The sequence below is a fragment of the Parasteatoda tepidariorum genome, chromosome 1 (assembly GCF_982258835.1).
Source record: "Parasteatoda tepidariorum strain Cologne lab strain chromosome 1, Ptep-v5.0, whole genome shotgun sequence".
NCBI lineage: Eukaryota > Metazoa > Arthropoda > Arachnida > Araneae > Theridiidae > Parasteatoda > Parasteatoda tepidariorum.
Window position 1 is genome coordinate 28,281,721 of NC_141755.1, and position 25,583 is coordinate 28,307,303.

Genomic DNA, 25,583 nt, shown 5'->3' on the forward strand with positions numbered 1-25,583 from the left:
AGGTGGTGAAGCAGTACAGGATGAAAGGAAACATAACCCGAAGTGGTTGAAAGAATTCGTGATTCGTTTTTACGGAGTCCCTCGAAATCAACGACACATGCAGGTGTAGAACTGACTGTCCCTCACACAACAGTGTCGCGTGTTTTACGGAAGCGTCTCCAATTCAAGCCGCGCAGATATCAAATGGTCCAGGCTTTAAAACCTACTGTCAAACCGCTGCGTAAGAATTTCTGTGTGAAATTTCATGAAAAGCTCGACGTGAATGGTTTCGAGAACACACTGGTGTTTACCGATGAATCCACGTTCCACTTATGTGGCAAAGTTAATCGTCGTAATTTGCGATTTTAGGGCACGGAAAATGCCCATGTAACATTAGAACATCAGCGTGATTCTCCTAAGGTGAATATTTTCTGCGCTTTATCAAACAATTGTGCTTTTGGTCCATTTTTCTTTGCTGAAAAAATCGATTAATGGGGACATTTACCAAGACATACTCTCTGAGCTGGAGGAAGCTGTTCCTGATTTAATTTTACAGCAAGATGGTGCTCCCCCACATTGGAATAACAACGTACGTGAGTTCCTGAACGAACGTCTACCCCATAGCTGGATTGGCCGTGCTGAACCACAGGATTTGACATATCTTCATTGGTTGCCGAAATCACTAGATCTAACACCCTGTGATTTTTTTCTCTGGGGTTTCGTTAAAGACAAGGTGTTTGTGCCTTCACCTCCTCAGGACTTGGAGGAACTGAAGCAGCGGATAACTGCAGTGTTGAACTCCATCACAGGGAATATGCCATCACGAGTGTGGCAGGAGCTTGATTACCGTGTAGACATTTGCCGTGTCACCGGAGAGGCACATATTGAACACCTGTAGAAACTTGAATAAATGTAGTTTTGAGGTAAATTTGAATTTTCTAAATGCATTAATTATAACGTTTACAATAATGCTTTCTTTTTGTCCCATTCAATATCAAACACCTTGTATATAAACAAAAAGTGCTTGATTCATATATTAAAAATAAAATGGTCCATCACATTCTGTTTCTTTGGAATAAAAGTTACCAATCTTCTAGTGAATTTTCAGATATATCGATTCCGAATGCATACAAAGCCTCGAAACTATGGGAAGGGGAACATGACTTTTGTCGCCAAAATATCTACAAAGTCGCCAAGATCACCAAAATTGGCGTCACATTTATCTGCGTTCCTTTTCTCAATGACGTTATTTCAATCAAAAATATACACGAAACACATATACAAATTTAAATTCACGATAATAAGGTTCACCTTAAACAAAACTTAAATTCAATTACACACATTATTGTTTACGGTTGAAGCATTTTTGAACTTCATTTTGATTCATATTTGAATCAATTTTGGAGAGAGTATATTTTAACAATGGAAAATAAACCGAGCAAATTTGTCTTTTTCAGGCATCGGACTTATACATAGCCTGATAAGATAAATATGACTTGCTCAATGATTGCTTTGTTTTTATTTAGCTGCAATACATATCTTACAATAATTTTTGGAGATAATTATGAAAATATAAAATGATTTGCGGGATTTCGCAAAGTTTGAAATCGGAGAATTTTTCTAAAAAATGAATCCACTGCTCCAATACCTATAACTTTATCAAATTAGTTTCCAAATTTAACAAAAAATATTTAAAAAAAAATAATCCTTAGCTATGAAACAGCATTAAAATGCTGTGCGTACAATTTTGCAATATGTCATTATATTGTTCAAATTTTCTACAGCCTAAAAAGAATAAAACTGAACCATATTATCCTACAAATCATTCTTTCTTAAATCTCAGGAAACAATCCTAGGGTTCAACAAGAATAAAAATATTGTACAATTGGACACCTTATTATGGTTTCAGCATCCTAGCACAACGTTATAGTTCATGACACTATTAATATGGTTCAACGTTGAAACAATTTTTTTGAGTGTAGTGTAGCTTAGAATATTTGGTTTGAGAAGCTTCAAATTGTAATCTTTTCTTTATTTTTTTAGCCCATAAGTAAACGAATAAGTGTGATGACTACTTCTCCAAACCTCTCTGTCCCAGCCGTGGCAAATGGAGATCAAAGAAGACGCAGAGGAACATGGGCTCAAACATTACATCCTACTGAGGTATATAATTTTCATTTTGTTCATTTTTTCATTTTGTTCATTGTTCATTAAAAGCTGTTATCTCATATCATGGTTGCTATTTTTTTAAAAATACTTATAGCACTTTATTCCATATTTTAATAATCGTTCTATCGATAATTCTGGAACCTTTATTCGGTTAAGATTATCCATAAGCCCTCTACTACTTTTTCTTCCACCACTAGTTCATTCCCGTATTTGAAGCGGCAGTTAATAATCACCTGAATTCCACATAATCCGTGGTTATTTTTATCACTTAAGTACCGTCCTCCCGCGGATAATGAGAAAAGATAAACATCCATTTTAAGTGCATAAACAGTTGATCATTTGAATTGCGGAATCAGTCAAATTAATTAGTTTATTTTCCACCATTTCTCTTTTCACCTCTAGTTAATTATAGTATTTGTTGCCATCGTTATTAGAATTCCATGTAATCTGTGGTTATTTTTAATCTATTTTAGAAGCTGAATTGCATGTAAAAGTAAGACTCGTTTTAAGAGTGTAAACATATTAACTGATTTGATGAATTGCGGATGCAGATAAGTTGATCAGTTAATTTTCTACCATTTTTCCTTTCATCCATAGTTCGTTTTTGTATTTAAAATAGCCATTATTACTCACTAGAATTCTATATAATCAGTGATTATTTTTGCTATATAAGTACCGTCCTCCTACGGATAGAGGGAAAAGATAAACATCCATTTTAGGAGCATAAACAGTTGATCATTTGAATTGCGGAATCAGTCAAATTAATTAGTTCATTTTCCACCCTTTTTCTTTTTACTTCTAGTTAATTTTTGCATTTGTTGCAATCGCTATTAGTCGACTGATTCTTTGTAATCTGTGGTCATTTATAATATATTTTAGATGTCAAATTGCAAGTAAAAGTTAAGGCTCGTTTTAAGGTTTCAAACAGATTTACTGATTAGCGGAATTGCAGAAGTAGATAAGTTGATTAGTTAATTTTCCACCATTCTTCTTTTTACCCATAGTTCACTTCTGCGTTTGAAGTAACCATTATTATTCACCAGAATTCCCTGCAATCCGTGGTTATTTTTGCCATTTTTTGCTTCAAAATTACAAGGCAACTCCGTAGCCTTGTAATTTTGAACACAATCCAGAAGACAAGGGAACTCCTGAGTCATGTATGGGGAGAAATTTGTCTTCGTGGAGGACTTTTTGATGGAACTAACTCGCATTGGCATTACATGGTGACGAAAGCCTCCCTCGGTTTGGCTTACGGCAAGGGGACTCTAACCCATGATCTCAATATATACTGCAATATATTCAGACGACATGAAAGAGTGGTGTTTCGTATTCTACCAAAAGAGCTATTTGAAAAGAGTTATTGTGGCTCATTACTTCATATTGCCTAAGCATTTTCAATTATATTCTGAAGAGTTTTGAAGCCTTTTTTGAAGTCAAACTATATCTTCAATTTCCATTGCAGAAAATATTTCAATTCCCATTGCATTTGATTTTATATTTTAAAATCTAATCGAAAGAAATTCTGAAAATTCTAAAATATTATTTAATTTTATTACGTTTTCAGGACAAACCAGAAGACAAATTAAAGCTTGATCCAGAACTGCAGGATGTGGAACTGAGGCGACCAAAAACCCTCTCAGTAAGTCCACGCGTACAAAGACCATCCTCCTCAAGAAACAGTGTGGCTGTTCTTCGCCAGTCTTTAATGAATACTAACAATCCTTACACTCTTTGGCCTGCACAAAAACCACGATTTGTCGTTACACCTGTACCCGAAGAACCTGCTGCTCTTTCTACTCCAAGTTCACCGACACGAAGACGAATCAGCAGGTTCTTGCAAGACCCATGCGTTATTCTAAAAGAGACTACTTGTTGAGAGAATCGGAACTAGAAAAAGGTTAAACCCTCTAAATATTGAAGTTTAGAATGTGTTGAACAAGTGATTTAGTGAAATATATGCATGATTACTTCATTACCCATTTTACCATAAGAGATAAATGTGAATCATTCGAGCTGGAATATGATGGACATCATAATGTGTATTGTCTTTCAATAGTCACTAATCACGGTTGACATTTTTAAACATTTTAAATTAGAACTATTATCAATAAAATGAAAATGTAAGCCTAAATAGGCTTTTTTTTGTTAAATCAATCATTTTGCAAGTAATTATCTTGCTATATTATTGGGTTAATTAAAGAGTTTAATAGAAGAATCTTCTAATTGGCCTTCTTGATGTGTCAAGTGAAGAACTTAGTAGATGAAGGTTCTAAGTGATTCTTCAATGAACACAATAATACCTATTGTGTTAATTAAAGAGTTTAGTAGAAGAAGATTATAAGTGATTCTTTAATTAACACAGTAATACTTTTTGTGTTAATTAAATAAGTTATAAGTTACAAATGTTATATAGTTATAAAAGAGGGTTATAAATGACATCTCGGGATGGGGGATTTTATTTTGAGTACACAACATTAATTTATTTAGAAATTTTTTTTTTACTCCGCACATAACAGTACAAGATGGTAATAAGTGACATTCTATGAATGTTTTCGGAATCGAATAAGGATTCCATCTGAATAAGTGATTGACGAGTAGCCTTTGAAAACCTCTCTTTTGAAGGCAAATTAAGACGCTAAGACTGCAAACTTTGCCACCAATCTTTTTAGTGAGGGTCACAGATTTCAATAATTTGGAATTGATTGCGGACAAGAAATAAGGGCCAGACATAATCAACACATAAAGCTAATTTACTCAAATACTATGAAATGTCACTAAGAGATTTCCTCCTCCAGTTCTTCAATTAAACCTTTAAGACTCTCTTTTACCATCAAATTAAGGTGTAATTTAGTGTTTGAATAAAATTAAATAATTAAAATTAAAATGCACAACCTTCTATATTAGGAAATATGACAACAACCTAAAAACATTTACTTTTATTTTGCTATAAAAAACCGCAGTAAATGTTAATTACTTCAGAAATAGTTAAGATTACGATTATCTTAACAAATTAATTAATTTTTTTGTTTAATAATATGAAACTATTGTTTTGAAATATAAAAAACTACTCTGGAATATTAATAATAAGGTCTTTAGTTGTTTTATGCATAAGTGGTCAAACTTTAATTAAAAGGAGATTTTGAACTTTTACGTTAGCTTCCGTATTACGTAAGATTTGAAGGAACTGCGCGTGCTCGCGTTCAGTTTAGATGGTACGTCTCTTTACGTTATGTGAGCGTGATTAATGCTACGAAGACAAAGCTACAAGTAAGCTGTTTATAGCTGTTAAAATTTGTGTTCCGCTTAAATCCACCTTCGAACATAAAACTTAGACATTTAAGCAGTTTTTATTTTCAGTGCTACAACGCTAGTTTATAATTCGATTAAAAATTTGAGCACTTCAAAATAAAAAGAAGCCTTAATTACCTTGTTCTGTCCGTCTCTTCCTTATTTTTTTCGACTTTATTTGTAAACAAAGATTTTTAAAGTGTATATTCAGAACGGAGATTATATAACACCGGGAGGTTTTACGCTTCAAAATTACTGGATACATCACATCCCAAATTACACTGACTGAATTACTCCATAAATTTGCTGCAAGAATTTTGTTTTTTAGCTGTTTTCCTGATATAATTTTTGAAAACTTTCTATTTCCTTAAGGACATCCTATATGTTTAAAGCTTGTTGGATGCATAATAATTTAATTAGAATGTTAAAGGTGCATTTTTATTGATTTGTTTTTCGTTTTTTCATCTGTATTGAAACTGTATGATTATGAATGTTATTTCGTGATGTAACTTTAAATTTCATTATTTTCTATTCAAGAATACATTGTTTTCATATTTTGTGCATTTTAAATAAAAGTTTTGTTATTTTTCCCGTTAATTTTGTTACTTATACATCAATGCATGCTAAAAAACGAATACAATCCTAAAACTTTGCATTGTAACATATTAAATTACTCTAAAGATTACTATATTTTAATAGACACAATTGCGTTCAATTTTAAAGCTAAGTTTAAAAAGTGCTGGAACTCTCTTAAAATTACTGGTGCTGCTAGTCAAGTTCCAGCTGGTCAAGCTAGCTGGTGCCCACATCAAAAAGAAAGGCTCCATCGAAAAAAAGTTATACAGCCACCATTTTGTTTTGCATCGCTTTTGTTTTGTACTGCTTCTATATTTCCCTAAATGCATACTTACGGCTGTTTTTCTCCAGAAAATCGATTTATTCTTTAGTCATTCTGATAATAATTCCTTCGGATAAGAATTAGCGTAATTCATTCTGATAAGAATTAGAGTAATTCATTCTGATAAGAATTAGCGTAATGGTTTCTTTCAATAGCCAATTAGGAATACTGTCAACTATTCCAAATAGGGCCAGAGTGAATGAGAAGATAGAGTGTTCGATTCCCACTGAGGTAAATCGATTCAAGCTTTAACTGGTTCAATTCGAATGCTGCTCCCGATTCACACAGACCACAATGCAAATGGAAAATATCCCTAGTCGCTAAAGGATCATTGGTTAAAATTCTCTTGCCGTTGAGTTAACCATGGGAGTTTTTATTCTCCATGCAACATGAATGCCTCCACGAAAATGAGTGTGTTCTAAAGTTTGATCTTGAAGTTTCTTTGTCTTTTGAGTTGAAACCAAAATTACAAGACTGCGTGGTTAAGCCCCTAATCCTAATCCAATCTAATCTAGGTCTTCTGTTCAACGCCGGTAATAAAGTAACACAGCTCAAAAAATTCCACCTTAACATAAAACATTATTTAGAGCATATTAAGAAGAAATAAATTTAATGTGTACTGAGCTTTGATTATGAAACAAAGAATTACTTTCAACCAAGCTTCACAATTAGTTATAAAGTTCGTTAACAGATGGTGGTGTTACTGGGAAAAATTTAAAAACAGTGTTTACAAAATAACCACAACTTGGAACGACAACGTGGTGCTTTGTGCGTACAAAATTTACAACTGTCCGTACAAATAATTCAATCTGACTTGACATGAGGCAGAAAGCTCTATTTTATAGTTTTTTCCCGCTAACAGCGCCATCTGTGGACTAACTTTATTGCTTACTTTGAAACTTCATAAAAATAAAAATGCGTGAGATACCTAATCAGAGCATAGTAAACCATACATTTATATATCCTTCCGCTTTTCCAATGTTGATTTTTCAAGTTGATCTCTACACTCGATATTATCTCTTGCTTAATTACTTATTCTTTTTCGTTCTCCATGTTTTACAAAAATAAATACTTAGATTTTATAGAGAGATAAACTAAACATAATATTTAGCATAAACTTTATTTCTTGTTTATTACAGAATACCCAATAAATAAACATAATTGGGAAATTGCACGGTAATTACATAAAAGACTAACGCAACAACAATGCATACAAAATAGAGAATGATTTGAATTACATGATGAACATGGATATGCGCATAATATCACAAATGATAATTACTAACAATATGAGTTAAGTGACAATGAAATCTACCGATGTTAATTTTTACTGAAAAAAAAAAATTCGTAGATATCATAGAAACACAGAAACAGAATATTAAGACACTAAAATGAAAAAAATGAACCTTTATAAATTAGCTTGTATATTTAGGTTATATAGAATAGACTAGAGAATTTATTTAAGCTGATTATAATAAACTATCAGTGGCAGTTTACTATTGATAAATAACAAGTTTTCTGAGTGAATTTTTCAAAGTTGCACCGCGGAACAAAGTGTAATAATTTAATACAGCACTATTTATAAATATTCATTTTTATTGCATACCATGAAATTAGTTCAAAATAATACCATATAACGGGATAAAAGTAAACAGTTGAAAAAATAATTCTTAGATAAATAGTTACAGAAAAATGAAGCAAGATATTTTCAAAAAAATTATTTTAAACGCATGATTAGCGTTTTTTTTCTACTTAATATACTTTTTTTTCTATATAAAAATATTATTAATAAATTACTAATTAATTAATATTTTTTTAATTATAACGTATATGGCCTAATATTTCCATGTCAATGTTTTAAACAAGTATTATTTTTAATGGGAATATAGTACATGTAGTTTCTATGTATAAGATAAATTTAAACATTAACATTTTGCAATTTAGGTAATAATTCTTAGGGTAAAATGTAGACAGCAATTAAAAAAATGGCTCATTTTATTAATCTCTTCACAATTTAATAACTTCGCAATTAAATCTTTTCACAATTCAATAACTTCGCAATTAAATCTTTTCACAATTCAATAACATATTCTACGCATATAATCTGGATGTAATATTTGGAGTGAAAAACTATTTTATTTAATTTTTTTTGCCCCAAAATTGCAATGATTCACATGATTTCACATATAACGATATTCTAAATAATGTTTTTCTTTAGATATTTGTGATAGCACTAGACTTTTATCACGGCTATTGCTATTAAATGGTAAATTACTTTTTCAGTTTAGTAAGCAATAATTATTTTGGTGAAACTTTAAAATTTTGAAGGCAAATAACCATATTCTTTATTACAATTAAATTTACGTAAACAAGATAAAATAAAACTTGAAATATCCTACTACTCTCAATAGCATTGCAAAAAGTATCAATATAATTCATGTTATCATATTCTAAATTATGTTATGTTTTATTTATGATAGTAATAGACTTAGTCATGGTTATTGTTAGCATTATTGCTACTAGTGCAATTTAACGACCAATAAATATTATACTGAAAATTATAATTAATTTAGAATAAAATTTACTTACCAAACATCACTAACAGGTAACAACAGCAGTTACAAAAATTAAGCTTCTAATGCTTAATTGTATTGCGAGGAAACCTCAAGGAAATTCATGTTATAAAATGATATTCTAAATGATAGTTTATTGCTTTAAATATTTGTGATAGCACTAGACTTGGTCATGGTTATTGCCAATGAATTGTAAATAAAGTTGCGATTTACTACATTGGAAAATTTAAATTTTAAGGTAATTATCGAGTTTAATTAAAAAAAATTTACGTAAACAAATCGCTTACGAGTAGTCCAACTACTCTTGATAGTCTTGCAAAGAAGTCTTAAACATTTCGAATCTTTTTGTGAGTACTCATGGTTATTGTTAATAAATTGTAAGCAACCATTGCAAATTACTACATTGAAAAATCAAAATTTGCACGGCAAATTATCAAGTGTTTAATTTAAAATAAAATTTACTTAAGCAAGCACTTACAAGTAATCCTACTACTCTTGGTGTTGCAAAGAATCATTTATAAAACAAGTGTAAATTTCGAATCTTTTTATGAGTACTCATGGTTATTGCTACTGAATTGTAAACGACAGTTGCAAATTACTACATTGAAAAATCAAAATTTGCACGGCAAATTATCTAGTGTTTAATTTAAAATAAAATTTATTTAAACAAATCACTTACAAGTAATCCTACTGCTTTTGATAGTGTTGCAAAGAAGCATCAATAAAACAAGTGTAAATTTCGAATCTTTTTATGAGTACTCATGGTTATTGCTACTGAATTGTAAACGACAGTTGCAAATTACTACATTGAAAAATCAAAATTTGCACGGTAAATTATCTAGTGTTTAATTTAAAATAAAATTTATTTAAACAAATCACTTACAAGTAATCCTACTGCTTTTGATAGTGTTGCAAAGAAGCATCAATAAAACAAGTGTAAATTTCGAATCTTTTTATGAGTACTCATGGTTATTGCTACTGAATTGTAAACGACAGTTGCAAATTACTACATTGAAAAATCAAAATTTGCACGGCAAATTATCTAGTGGTTAATTTAAAATAAAATTTATTTAAACAAATCACTTACAAGTAATCCTACTGCTTTTGATAGTGTTGCAAAGAAGCATCAATAAATCGGGTGTAAATTTTGAATATTTTTTTAATGAAATATGTACTTCAATTTCCGACAAAATGATATGACTAAATAATACAAAATCACAGTACTTGTTCGTTAGAATGCTCGACATTCTTACTTTACAAAATTGGCCTCATTATTTCGTCATATTTGTTAATATCGAAACAATGAGATAGACATGCATCAGTGATTCAAAAAATGCCGAAAAGCAGATTCAAAAAAAAAAAAAAAAAAAAAATCGTCTTCTTCACAAATGGTCTCTGGTAGTCTCACATAGCAGTAGTCTCTGTCTTGTCTCCGGAGGATTGCTTCTGTAGGGATGGAGCATGGGCTCTTTGGCTCACTTGGGCAGGAAAGCAACTTTTCCTTCTTGGACCTCTGGGACCTCTTATATTGGGAAGGGGGGTAACGCCGTCCCCGGTAACCGGGGATACATTAAACCTGGTCATTTCTTGAATGCGAGTCCTGGACGGCCACATGGAATAGGGGTTCTCGGGGTTTTGGAGAGGTTTGTTATAGACAAGGCTCTTTCTCGGAATGGGGGTTCTTTTATCTTCGCCTTCGTCTTCAGCCTGTGGTAAAAAGGTTTTTTTTTTTCAAGATTATTCGTTTTCCTCCTAGATGCAAAACGAAAGCCAGTTCAGTACACAGATCCCAGCAAAGCAAAAGCAAACAAAAGCAAATAGGGTTGCAAAAGCAAAGTGTTGTAAGCTGATTGAAGCTGAATAAGAGAATTATGTGCATGATGTGGAAAAAAACCGCAGGACAATTTCAGTTTTTGATATTTTCTTTTAGAGTTTTGATTAGCTTTTAATATGATTTTGAACTTAAGTTTGTTTTCAATTCTGTGTAGAAAACGCTTAAGTGTTATTTCCCCAATGTTTATGCATTTTGTTTTCGATAATGGATCGTTTTTGTTTGATTGGTTTGGATTGTTCCAATTTAGCTGAATTTTAAAGTATTATCAGTTATTTACGGTTATGTCTAATTTTAATAAGGTACCATGGAAAAGTATCGTAATCGATACACATCTTTTTAAATTTAATGTGACTTGTTTTATGTTACAAATGGCAATGTGTCACCCCTATTTTTGTATACGTTTTAAGATTGGTTAAAAATCATCGCAACGTATCGTAAAAATGGCTCTGAATTTTGACAATATTCAAATTGTTTGTACCATCCGTAACTGCTTACTTACATGACTATGAAAAAATATCATAAGTATTTAATACTAATAACATTATTAATTGTTTATCATTTAGTCATGATATTAATTAATTTAAATGAGCTTTAAATTAATTATTTCATTCAGTAGTCATGTCTGGGAACCTGTATCGAACAATAGTTTGTTCATAAATTAATGAATGCTCCCTAATTTTTCTTAAGTTTTTGAAAATTGCAATATTGAAGCAAAAGGAAAAAAAAACTCTCTCCAAAATATTTATTATGAAATACGTAAATGTTACAGATTAACGTTCAAGGTGATATATTTTTTTCCCTGATTCCCAAGCTTTTGAATAAAGGAAATTGGGAAAAGGAAGTTGAATATTTGCTCTCCTAAGCCTCCCTGAAATTAAAAAACATTCCAGAGAGCATTTTTTTAGAAACTAAAAAAAATTATCAAAAGCCGAAAAGGTCCATCAGTTACTTCTTGTCCATTTCCTGTATGACTGAAGCAGCAGAAAAATAGGATATTGCTTTAGAAAGCATAAGAAAACAACAAAATAAATAGCAAATGCAGATATTTTAAAGATGATTCTTCAAAAAAAAATTTTCTTTCCTAGAAACTTTTTTACTTTTGTAAACAGACATTAGATTGAAAAAAAGAGACGCTGAATTTGGCAACATTGATTGCATGAGTGCAATTTCTGCAGAAGCAAAGAAAAAAAAACACTAAGTGCTAAGAGAAAAAGTAACATGCCATTTTACTCAACCTGCAATGACATATAAGATAGCGCTAAGAAAATTGAAAAATCCCAAGCAATATTTTGGCAAAGTAATAAGATATTTTAGCGTTGATGCATTTTATCAATAATTGAGCATGATATATTTTAAGAATTGTTGCAATATGAATGTTTCCTTTTAATTTCAAAATCAAGTATCCTCACCATTAAGTTTCGTCCATCACTTTTACCTTCCACTGGCGACCTGTTTAGTTGGTCGAGCATCTTGAGATTGTCTTGATTCAATAACATGTAACCGATTTAGCTCAAATTTCGTAGTTCGTAATATAACTACATACTCAAGATGATTTAAAAATTTATGTACCTTAAAATTAAATTAACCAATTATTAATTAAAATAATAAATAATCATGAAAATTTATTGTTTGCATGGAATTATCTTCGGATTTACGAACTTTATAATTGAGTGCAAAAATTTTTAAATTTAAATTAAAAAGTTCGCTAGATATGGCGAAATAATTAAAACTTTCGAACACTCTCCTGATCAAACTTGCCTGATTGAGGGTCAGGAATTCAAATCTGGCATAATATAGGTATATTTATTCAGATAAAGTGCGATTTTTTGCTTGATTTCGTAACATCAAGGAATTGTCTGCACTTATTAATTAGCATTTTTTAGAACACCCCTTTATACCGTTAAGATAGAGTTCTAGTTCGATGGTAAATCCGATAATAAGTCTTCCGTGCAAAATTTGATCGTAAGGAATTCGTCTATTTTTTGCGCACTGTATAGTGAGAGAATAACAAAAAATGTTATAATATTCAAAAATGCTACAGATAAACTCAGAATCGTTCAAACAAGTGTTTAAAAATACTTGGTGAACAAATATGTTCCGAAATTTTCAATGACGCCTAAAACGACAACTCGTCTGTAAATAATGACCTCATAAATGTATGTTTAATTTCAAACCAACCTATCTAATTTTGATTGGATCTTCACTTTCAAGGATTCAATCTCTATGGTTTGTGGGGTTGACCTCAAATATGCTAATTAATTAGTGCAGACGATATTTTAAATTAAGAAATCAGACACAAAAAAAGTACTTTCTCTGAATAAACATTTTTTCTTTCAACGGACTCAGATTTCTGTCCCGCAATATATAGGGGGGAATCGCTATCTGGGAAATATGGTGCCCAAAGGTTGGTTACTCAGGAGAGCGAACCAAAGTTTGGATCCTTAAATGCTAATTTTTTCTTTTACGTATTTCGCCACATATCGAGAACTTTTTACGCGAATTGAAAAATTTTTGCTCACAATTGTAAAAGTTGTTTTTCCAAAGAAAAAATTTTAGTAAATGCTTATTATTTTTCCTTATTTTATTCAAAAATAGTCAAAAAAAATTTAAACTGGAAGGTATACAATTTTTTGCATCATTTTAGAAAGATAATTTTTCATGGCAGAATACAAAATTAGAGTGAAATTGATAGAATAGTTTCTGAAAAATCGAATTTTCAAAATACGACTTTTTTGAAATTCGTTTTCTCAGGAAATATTCCACCGATTTCCCTCAAAATTCCTTAAAAATAATGTTGAAAAAAATTATACCTTACAATTCAAAATTATTCGACTAATATTAAATAAAATAATACGAAATCATAAATATTTACTAAAAGTTATTTTTTGCACAATCGTTGGATAAATGGAATATAAGCAAATTTTTTTTCAATTCGGTTAAAAAATTCTCCACATATCGATCTCGAGATATGAAGTACGATATGCTCTATACCACATCTCGAGATATGAAGTACGCAAAACGAAAGTCAACATTGGACCGCTCTCCTGACTAAACTATTGAGACCATCTTTCCCAGATTGCGGCTACCCCCTTTATTTTGGTGACCAGAAATCAGAATCCTTCGAAGAAAAAGGTAAGTCTATTCAGAAAAAGTACGTTTTTGTGTCTGATTTCTTAACTTAAATTATCATCTGCACTAATTAATTAATTAGCATATTTGTGGTGGTCACTTTGAACCAATAAGATTGAGTCATAGAACGTCAAGATCCGAACAGTAGGTGAAAAGTTATTCAAGGTAATCCGTCTTTTATTTTGCACACTGTACATCATAAAAATACTTTTTTGTATACTTAAATTCTGGGTAGTTACTTGAAATAAATAAAAAGAAACATTCAAATTTGTACGAACCCAATAGCAACTTGAAATTTGAGGCATGGATGATACAACAATATTCTGTGTTTTTCTTATAAAAATTTAAAAATGCAGATTGATCTATATATTTAACTATTATTCTATTTGATAGATCTTTATTAATAATAGGGATTAATCTACAAAAATGGCAACTCAAATGTGAAAAAATATATTATTGGAAATATGGTATAGGAAATGCATTAACTTTTCATTTATTAAAAAAAAGCATATTGTTGTTCAATTTTTCTAAAAAATCCCGGGGAAAAATTCGAGGCAATATTTTATTTCAGTGCTCAAAGATGTGGTTAAGATGACTTGAAGCTAAAATCAATGAGTGATAACAAATTCTATTAAGATAAAAACTGAAGGAATTTTTTAAAATCTTAATACTACTGAATCTTTTTTTTAATCTAAACTAAATGAACTAGTAATTCATTTAAAAAATCACAATAACTTTTAATATTCGATTATTAGATTATTTTAATTTTTGAACCTCACGCAAAACTCTTATTTTCTCACATAATTTTCATGGACTGAAATAAATTCTAAACCAGCAAAACTACTATTTTGCACTTATACAATATATATTTTATTTGATGAAACTACATCTCAAAACTTTGATCAACTATACTTTTAAATGTAGCTGAACAACATCGTTTCACCTTTTTTTTTAAGAAAAAGTATCTAGATTTTGTTTCGAAACATATTCGTTCGGTGTGTAAGTCGACCCCCTATTTTTGATTACAAAGACAAATTTTTAGCATGTGGAGTGAATGAACTGACCGCTGGGAAAACCATTCATAGAAATTTCTAAAATTTAGAAACATAAAAAAATTTGCAAGTCTACAAAATTTTCTGAAATATTTCTAATTGTTCTCTCTGGATATAGTACATTTGCTTTCAAACAAATATGCATTAACAAATTCTGTGAGGTGTGTGATAATACTGATAAGGTTATTGGATCTGACACAAATGATCTTCTGTTATCTAAATTTGTAGCTTTAAGGTATGTTGTTAATATTTTCATAGCGTTATCCCTTTTCAAATGCGATTGAGTATATTATCTTAAATTCCACAATATTTTCTTCTGAACATAATATAAAGTATCGTTTCCTTTTTTAAAAAAATGCAAGGGTAATAAAGGTATGAAGGTAAAAAAAAAACAAAGGTATCTTGCGTAACTAGTCGTTTGTTTTTGGAGCGTTCTTTTAGGAAGTGCCTTAAAAAAAATTCATCAGAACGTCAAGGAACACCCGGGTCTGTTGAGCTTCTAAAGAAGCGGAGAAACGATGTGCAATTTGAAATTAAGAGGGATGTTTACTAACTAATAAAATATTAAGTTAGTGACACTGAAAATCATGTAAATTTTTTACAAAATAACAAATGATGTTCGTATTAAGAAACTAAGCTTGCAACTTTAAATTCATTAAACTGGGAACACATTTCAAGTGATAAATCTCAGGTATTACTATACTAAAGTAAGTATACAACCATGAAGAAAAACTACAACAATTACCATTAAAAAAATGGAAGAACGCTAAGAGCGTTCTTCCAAAGGCGTTTTTTGAATACTGAGTTGCCGTTTTTGTGAGATGGTCTACATTACAGAAGCTTTTACCACTGCATCCATTAGACTTGGTAATCTGCTCTGTCTTCGTTTCTTCATCTGGCTAGCCCTCATGCCACCGGGTGCTAAACTAGCTCTTCTAAGTGGACCTGCTGCGTCACCTAACGTCATTCCTGGAGCAATACTCAGTCTTCTAGTTACACTCTATACCAAAGAAACGTTTTAGATTAAAAACAACATCAATAAGTAGAGTATGAAAATGAAAGTAAAGCCTTTCCCCAACAGCCCATTGTGGGCCAGGTGGGTCATGGAGGCGAAGACTCCACACTTTGGCATGATTATGACAGTTTTTTTTTTTTAATATTTATTTCCAGCATGCTCCATAACAAGAGTTACAATACATCCATTGAAGAATAAGAATAACAAATTTAGATCAAAAATACAAAATGAAACACAAATATAAAATATAAAAGCAGACAAGTAAAATCAAAAAGAAAGAAAAGGAATATTATGAACAAACTTTGTGGCAGTGTAGTCATCAATGGACACAGTCCTCCTTTACTTCCCAGACCAGCTGGAACTCATCGATATGAAGCTGGGTGGGTTTCAAGCCTCCACTGGGGATCGAACCCCAGTTCTTCATATAAATTTAAATTAAATAATTAAAAAAGAAGGTTATCTACTTACATCAGCAGCAGGTGCTGGAACATTCATAGATATAGATCGGAATACTTCATCATCTGCCGCATCCTGAAACAGTGCAGTTCAAATTATGTAATTGCACCAATTTGGAATAATTTTCTTCGTTTATTTTTCATATAATTATGAAAATATTATTTTGCAATTCATGTAAAAAAAGTGTACATCCTGAACAACTTTTGATCAAATTAAGGAATTTAGACGTACTAAGAGTCAATATTAATGGTAAGGGGATCTAATCTTATCTATGCTAATTATTTAGAATAGACGGCATTTCAAGTTAAGAAATCAAATACAAAAACGAATTTTCTTTGAATAAAAATACCATTTTTTTCGACAGATTTGAACGAAGTTATCAAATTTTTAAGTTGTTTACTTGAAATTTTATGTTTTAGAAACTAGTTTACCCATTTCATTCAAATTTCGAATATTTTCATGTAAAGTTATATACTTTAAAAAGATGGAGAAATTTGAGGCTAGTTATTGTTCAATTTTTTTACAATTACTACCTAAAATAATAAAACATAATAAATAATTATTAAATTTTTTTTACGGGGAACTATCTTAGGATAAACGAATTTTATAACTATGCAATCTATTCGTTTAAAAAGTTCTCCGGTTATAAAGAAGTATGCAAAATGTGAAATTATCATTAAAGGGTCCCGACTTCTGACTTCTTTGACTATCGGGACCATATTTTTCGGATTTTGATAACTCCTATATTTTGAGGGTCAAAAACCCAAATCCGTCGCAAAAAAATTTTTTTTTATTCCGTAATTTAAAATGTCGTCTTCATTAATTAATAAACAAATTTAAAGTCGGGCACACGAATCTGATCATTAAGATTGAGTAAATGAAAACCCGATCTTTCAGATCCTCAGAACGTTCAATTTTTTACTCTTATGGTGTATTTCAATAATGGGAAAAATAAATATTAATACATAATGTGAGTTTGTTTAGTTACTTGGCTCTCAAAGTAAAAAAAAAAATTGTTTTTGAAATGAGGAAATATCGAGAAATTAATTGGTGATCGCATTTATTAAAGGTTTTTAAAACATAAAAAAATCGTTGTTAAAATGTTTAAAAGTAACTTACCTCAACAATATCCATCAACGTTTGTAGTTTTGTAAGGCGACTTTCTTCTGAATCATCATTCAATGTGTTTGGATCAATTCCATTCAAATTCTAAACCGATGAAAAAGCATACATAAAATTAGTTCATTAGTAAAAAAAAACTGAATTATACTATTAAATTATGAAATTAAAGTAAAAAAAGTAAATTAAAAAACTAAATTATAATTTTAAATTATAAAATTGAAATTTTATTTTAAATCATAAAATTAAGTCATAATTATAAAAGTAGGAATTATAAAATATGAATAAATTATAATTCTAAATTAAAAAATTACATTAGAATTTTAAAATATAAAATAAGGTTATAATTACAAAAATTTCAATTATAAAATTAAATTATAATTTTATAATATAAAATTAAGTTATAGTTACAAAAGGTTCAATTATAAAATTAAATTATAATTTTTTAAAATATAAAATTAAGTTACAAAAGGTTCAATTATAAAATTAAATTATAATTTTAAAATATAAAATTAAATTATAAAAGTTTCATTTATAAAATTAAATTATAATGTTAAATTACAAAAGTAAATTGCAATTAGAATTACAAATAAGTATTAAAAAAAATTCTGAATTAACTTATAACATTTAATTTTAAAAATTTAATTACAAATAATAATAATTTTTTATAAAACAAACATAACATTAATAAAATAACAATTTTAATAAAATTCTAAATAAAATTATAAAATAAATTATAATTAATATATATAAATTTTGAAAAAAAATTAGTTTATTAACCATAAAATGAACAATCAAATCACTATTCACAAATTAAGTAATAATTTTAACCTAGAATGATATAAAATGCTTTTAAATTATTTTTTTTAAATTTTGAGTGCATTCAAGAATTAATTTAATTTTTTTTATCAGTTTTGAAGAGCTTTTATTTTTTATATCAGAAATAAAATAAAAAATATATAAAATAAAAAATATATAAAATAAATAGTATATAAAGTAAAGAATATATGAAATAAATAGTATATAAAATAAATAATACATAAAACAAATAATATTTAAATAAATAATTTGTAAAATAAATAATATGTAAAATAAATAATATATAAAATAAGTAATACATAAAATAATTCATACATAAAATAAATAAGATGTAGAATAAATAATATATTTTTCTACTTATTCATTTTAGAGCTGAATTAAATGACAGAAGTAACATTAATATTCGCCTTTTTTCTTAAATTATGGTCTATAAGTATTCGTATTATTGCTTGATCCTGTAATATGAACATATAAATTTTTGACAAAATAATTTAAATTTTTTTACTCACCGCCCATTCTTGCAAAAATTGTTTCCCAAGATCTTCACCTTCATTTTCACCTAAAGTTTTATTGTAATCTCTGGCAACCTAAAACAGGTTTAAAATACAAATATCAAATATACGACAAGGAAATTAATAAATTTAACTATAATTTTAAAAACCAATATTGCCGATAAATAAATAACATACGAGCGGGATAATTACTAAAAAATGGTTTTATTACCAGAATTATGTTTTTTTTTCTTCCAGAAATGTCTTTACGATAGTTTTACCCTGGATTTTTTTCTCTTCGTGCATAAAAAATAAATTTGGTTCAAATTTTGTTGCAACCTAAATTAATGTTACTAAATGTGAACCACGTATCAACTGATGTTAAGTTAATATAAAAGTGAAATGTCTTTTCAGAAGTACTATAATGTGGTTTCTTAAAATCATATTAAAAGCTGCAGCAAATTAAAACTATATATATATATATATATATATATATATATATATATATATATATATATATATATATATATATATATATATATATATATTTCAACACGTTCTGAAATTTTTCAACAGCGCACCTATAACAAAATTTAAAGGAAACAAAAAATTTTAAAACCATATTAATCATGATTAACCCTCACTGTTAGAAATTTTATTCCAAAATTATGGTAAAATAACCGGCGGCAGGTTGTAACCATACAGCAACAACCGTAAAGTTTACGATAAGGAACATTTTTTACCTCTACGGTTTTAAAACCATTTACAACTAACATGGTTTTAAAACCATGAATGCAAAATTAGGCTGTTTTTTAACCATTTGCAAGTAGCATGGCTTCAAAACCGTTAAAAAGAAATTCAACTGGTCATTGGAGATAGTTCATCATCTTTATTGTGCTGCCATTTATGCGTGGATGAGAGTTTTGTATTTAATACCCCAGGTTCACAAATCGGGGAGTGCAGGACACTGTTCATGTGTTAAAGGGAATTTTCGAAAAGGGTTTTCCGAAAAATTTCTAACAATACACGTCAGGTGGAATATTTTCTTGATTTGGACTGGTTACTGGATTTAGGTGGGTGCCAGGATATTTTTGATCAGATAGTGTATTATATATGAAGGCAGACAAAGAAATATGAAAGAAAATAGTTTTTTTAATATTTTAATATTAAGTAACAACATTTAGACTCTTATCAAGTGGTAAAAAATTTATGAGATAATAGGCATGCATGTGGTGACACACTTGAAGTTATTACAAATTTATGAGTGAGAAGTGAATTTGATTTGGATAATTGAACTGCGTCAGATAATTGAACTTTTTATTATTTGTGACATCTTATATCAAAATTGACTGGAGTTGATTAAACAAACTGCGGGAAAATATAAATTTCAAAATACACATACCTTCACATCGTGCTTCCAGAAACGGGAAACAGCTTGATCTGCAGTATTTGGTGCTACTTCTTTGATCTGTAAGAGAAAAAAAGTTTGAAAAAAGCAATAAATTTCAGCCACCAAATTATCTAACTTAAATTTAGCATGCAGAATACAAAATACTTCTTGAAATACCAAGAAAGAATTTAACGTCGAAATGTAATTCCTATTATTAACTATAACTACGTTTCACATTTAATGCAAACTGTTTTAAAAAAATAATTACAATTATTTTCTTTGATTTTATGTTATTTTATTACATAGCCGGAGCGTTGAACAGCCGACTCAATTCTGACTTTACACTGTTAGAATTTTCATTCTAAAATAATGATAAAATAGCCGGCAGCTTTCTGTCCATCCAATTAACCGTAAAGTTTACGGTAAAGAACATTTTTACTATGGTTTTGAAACCGTATACAACTAATACAGTACCGTATAGCAACCATGAATAAAAAACAGTATAGTTTTTTACACGTGGTTTTTCAACCATTTTCAAGTAGTGGACATTAGACTGGACATTAGATAGTACACTCATGTCCATAAATTAAGGATAATGAAGTTCAGGCACAGAAAGAGACAGAAGCCAAACAAATTTGACTTATTTGTAAAGTCTATGTATTAAACAAAAGGTAAAGAGCAGAAAAGATGCTATATGTTTGACATAATTAATAAAAATTGCGATTTTTACTCCCTGGAGCAAATTTCAAAAAAGAACCTATTTACAAAAAGCAGTATAACATGGTTAGTATGACGGTTAATGTGGAGTATGTCTCCCGGACGATGCAATACAGGCCGTACAACGCCTAGGCATGCTGAGTATCAAATTATCAATCCGATCTTGGGGAATATTACACCACTCATCAAGCAATGCCCTCCGAAAGTCCGCTAGACAAGTGGGAGGGGGTTGACGGGCTGAAATTCGTCGGCCAAGCATATCCCACACATGCTCTATTGGATTCAAGTCCGGTGAGTATGCTGGCCAATCCATACGGGTGATATCCTCCGATTGAAGGCATTCGTCTACAATGTTTTCACGGTGAGGACGGGCGTTGTTGTCCATAAACAGAAATGCAGCACCCATGGCGCCCCGAAACAAACGTACATGTTGTTCCAGAATGACATCCCTATAGATGTGGTCTGTCATCGTTACACTCTGAACCTGCAGGTCAGTTCTGGAACCAAGAATAATTCCTCCCCAAACGAGCCATCCTGCACCACCGTAACGGTGTCGTTCAATGGTGTTGTCTTGGTGGTAACCGGTACCTGGCGCTCTCCATATTAAAGTCCGGCGAGAGTCAGACTGCAAACTTAACCTGGACTCGTCGGAAAACATCACACAAGACCACTGTTGCGGTGTCCACAATGCATGATCTCTACTCCAGGCTAATCGCAGGCGACAGTGAGTTGCGGTAAGTGGAACACATCTGACAGGCCTACGAGCATATAGACCAATGTGCCCTAAGCGTCTGTACACGGTCTGCCTTGAAACTGTCGTACTGGTAGCTGAAGAGATCTGACGAGACAGGTCTGATGCTGTGCTCCGTCTGTTTCTTTTGACAGTAACTGCCAAATACCGGTCTTCATTTGGCGTTTTAACTCGGGGGCGACCTGTGCTGTAACGTCTACTCACATTACCATCATCTTGGAATCGTTGCCAAAGCCTGGAGATGACACTCTGGGTGATTCCAAGTTCCTCGGATACTTCCAGCTGGGTACGTCTACATTCCAGTCATCCGATGATTCTGCCACGTAAAAAATCATCCTAATGCTTCCTTTGTGCCATAACTATGCGGTTATTGCACTAAAAGGCTTTTAAAGAACTTGTGAACAATTTTACTTCTTTGCCACCATTCCTTATATACCCCTCTCTTACACTCTCGTCATTGTGACGTACTACCAGCGTCATTTAGTGGTTTCCTGTAATTTGCATATTCAGGATGTGTGTGATAATTCTACAGGTGAAATTTTAATTTTAGAGTTTGATTTCCGTGTGATTCTGAATTATCCTTAATTTATGGACATGAGTGTAGTTACAACACCAGCCTACGGTTACAAAAGTCCTGGGTTCGAGTCTCAGCCGTCACTTAAGAGCATTAATCTCTCACATTGCCCCTCATTGCATGGTTCACCTTGATTCGACAAACAATCACTGTTAAATAACGTGAAGGTCTAAACTGAAGATAACTTTTACAAACATAATGTTAATTTACGGCCAGTGGAAACTTTTATGCGAAAAAATATTCATGAACAGTTCTGTATATTTATGGCCATTACAGCTTTACTGTCAGTGACTAGAGCAGGACACTTTTTACCGGTCCTTGACTGCAATCTAGCTGTGAAACTTTTTACAGTATAGGAAGTAATAAGAAGTGTTTACCTTTAAGATGATCAAAGCGGCGATGACAATACAAATGATGTTAAGTATGGTGAGTAAGAAGCTGACAATTCCTAAAACAGCACATTCTTTATCCATGAGGGGAAAATACTGTGGGGTGTACGTATCTGGAGGCAGTAAGGCTGGCTTCACAGTATGGTTATAAATGTCATACACCTTGAATAGAAATCAATGCATTCACCATGTTATCAAAAGTAAAACAATATAAGTAAGCAATTTTTATTAAATTGTTTCATGCTTTAAAGTCATGAAATGCAAATTACTCATTGCAGATTGCAATGGTTGAATATGGTTTGAGCCTCAGAAATATCAGCTTAAGAATGATTCATAATATTGGTACTTCGAACCATTATATGGTAGACATTTTCTGCAACCTTATTAAGATGCTTAATTGCACCATAATTCCATTTAAATAGGACCATTTTATTAAGAAAAAATTTCATGATTTTTAAACTTTTGATATTTTTTTTCTCCTTCCTGTTAGCGTACATTTCGCTTTGTGATAACAATAATCATCGGGACAAATCTGTGAACTCTTTTTATCATATTAAAAAATTTCTGATGGTTAGTTATGCGAAAAATCAAAAATATTGATAACAGCAATAATTTCAAACAGTATCTTTTATACAAGTATAATAGAGTGAACGATGATGGTAAGCATTTTGGTACTTTGGTACTTCTTATTAAATTGCTTTTTAAGTGTCTAGATTTATTAGATACGTCATATTGATGGTAAAAAATACATTAAAGCTCTATCTTCAGTAGAAAATACATCATTAGAGATTCAAATAATATGTAAGCCCAAAAAAACATCATTAATAATAAGAAAAAACTTTAAAGTTTTGTTAATGTCTATAATATGACTAAAATAACAGTAAAAAATGCCTTACTAAAAACTTTTCATTTTTTAGCACCTTAAGTAATAAGAATAACGTATGTTTCTTAAAATTATAGAATAATATCCAAAATGCATTGAGAAATCCAATTGAAATACAAATATTCATCAAATTAAAATACAAAAATCCACTTAAGTTAAAATACAAACTATTCAACGCTCCGTTTCATTTTCTTAATACTTTATAGATTTTCTTTTATTAGTGAATTAACTAATGAACCGTTTTTTTTCCTATTTTAATAGATTTTCCAACATAGCAGGCAATGCAGAAGTTTTGTTAAAGAAAATTACTTCTTTGGAACCTCTCTCACTTAACAAAAAGTGCTTTTAAAATCACATGAATCATTTTTATTCAATTCCAAAAACATCGAATTCCATTTTCTAAAACCAATATTTAAATCTTGCATACCAGTTTCGAACATATCTCACAAATATCTGAAATATCGCCGAAGAAACGCTTCAAATACGAAAGAACATTGTAGTAGCATTTTCATCATTTAAAACATTTGATAAGACAGAATATTTATAATTCTCTAAAAATACTTTTGCTATATTAACGAAACATTTTTTGATTAAAATTTAAGCAAACATTATAGAATTATTAAACTGCTTTATAAATGCTATAAAATGTAGTTTAATTGAGAAATCAGGCTCTTGGTAAGTCGTAGATTAATTGGGAAATCAGGCTTTTTCCAAACTGCGAATGTCATTTGTTAGGCTAATTACAGTGATCCTTATCAGCGAAGAGATATCGGCAATTTTAAAAGAGCCAGTTTTTTCACTTCGCTTACTAAACGTATACACTTTTTAATAGATTTTCTGTGCGTCTAATTCACATATTCAATTAAAATAAATGCTAATTATATTAAAATAAACGTAGTGGAAAAAATAACAATTAAAATAATATTTAAAGAATGTACTTACAACCAACGTATTCTGGTATAAGCTCCTTACAGTTTTTATGGCACCTAATCCCCATAATATACCCTAAAATAGCATATATAAGATATGTTAATATTAATAATAATATTAATAAGATATGTTAATATTAATAATAATATTAATAAGATATGTTAATATTAATAATAATATTAATAAGATATTAATATTACTATAATATTAATAAGATATATAAATAAGATATGTTAAAATAATCAACTCCAATTTTAAATTCCTCACCAAAGATTTTTTTAAACTTTTTTTAAATAAGAATGTCTTATAATTTTTTAAAAAAGATATTCATCGCCTTGATTGTATATATAAGAAAAACATTTTTTGTCATCCTTAAAAAAAAAGTCAATAGCATTGTTTATGAAAAGAATTACGACTTATAAGCCTCGGTCAAACTGGAGAACAGAGCACATTTTAGCGAAGATCAATTCAGGGTTACGGTGGGATTCAAGCCCGCCACCTTCACGCTGACAAAGCATTTGGTGGATCTATAAGACCACTCGGCCAGAGAGACCCAACATTGTTCGAAATTAAACTACCAAGCGCTTTTTCTTTACATTTATTTAAAACATTATATCAGTGATGTTTACTAGCTTACAGATCAGATTTATCAAAAATTAAATTTATTAAAATTAATAATTTGAAAACGATCTGATTCCACGTGATTATTTCGTTCATACTTACACTTTTGGAACGTTTTCTGCTATCCTAAATAATAAAAATCAAAGTTAAGTTAAATATGTAAAAAAAAAAAAAATTACGTTATTAAAAGTGTAAATTCATCGGGGGATTGCTTGATTATAATAAGTTTAGACTATCATGCATTCTCCACTACCGATAATCAATAACATTATTGGTGACGAATGAAACTGGAGTATGGTTTATTTCTATTTTGATGAACTCATCATCAAAAACGTGTTTTACTTAATCATCTAATAACGTGAAGTCAAAGAAAAATACAAATATTAAGAACATTTAAACGAAAATAGGATTATTTCAACTGATTTCATAGTGTCGACTTTATAGTTTTTAGTTAATTATTATCGATACATAAATTCCAGACCTTTCTTTCACTCCGTACGAAGAAC

The 25,583-nt window shown here is 30.2% G+C and overlaps 2 protein-coding genes across 7 annotated transcripts in view; one reads left to right on the top strand and one right to left on the bottom strand.

Annotated features, from left to right (window-relative positions):
• LOC107437989 (uncharacterized) overlaps positions 1-6,027 on the top strand; it is a 72,687-nt gene extending 66,660 nt beyond the window's left edge. For both annotated transcript variants that reach the window (XM_087160804.1, XM_087160805.1), the window contains 2 exons: positions 2,023-2,142; positions 3,713-6,027. In XM_087160804.1, the coding sequence (XP_087016930.1) occupies positions 2,023-2,142; positions 3,713-4,024 (432 nt within the window). In that variant the 3' untranslated portion in view covers positions 4,025-6,027. The remainder of the gene's footprint in view (positions 1-2,022; positions 2,143-3,712) is intronic.
• A 4,135-nt stretch (positions 6,028-10,162) lies between these two features.
• The window catches only part of LOC107437981 (uncharacterized), an 84,677-nt gene continuing 69,256 nt past the window's right edge, over positions 10,163-25,583 (bottom strand). For 2 of the 5 annotated variants that reach the window (XM_043041607.3, XM_043041608.3), the window contains exons 11-18: positions 24,469-24,531; positions 22,632-22,805; positions 20,225-20,290; positions 18,841-18,918; positions 17,513-17,602; positions 16,406-16,468; positions 15,770-15,922; positions 10,163-10,614 (exon numbers count right to left, since the gene is read on the bottom strand). In XM_043041607.3, coding sequence (XP_042897541.2) covers positions 10,312-10,614; positions 15,770-15,922; positions 16,406-16,468; positions 17,513-17,602; positions 18,841-18,918; positions 20,225-20,290; positions 22,632-22,805; positions 24,469-24,531 — 990 coding nt within the window. In that variant the 3' untranslated portion in view covers positions 10,163-10,311. Of the gene's footprint in view, positions 10,660-15,667; positions 15,923-16,405; positions 16,469-17,512; positions 17,603-18,840; positions 18,919-20,224; positions 20,291-22,631; positions 22,806-24,468; positions 24,532-25,583 lie in introns of all 5 variants that reach the window. The other 3 variants (XR_015432971.1, XM_043041609.3, XR_011636638.2) reach the window with 3 other exon arrangements.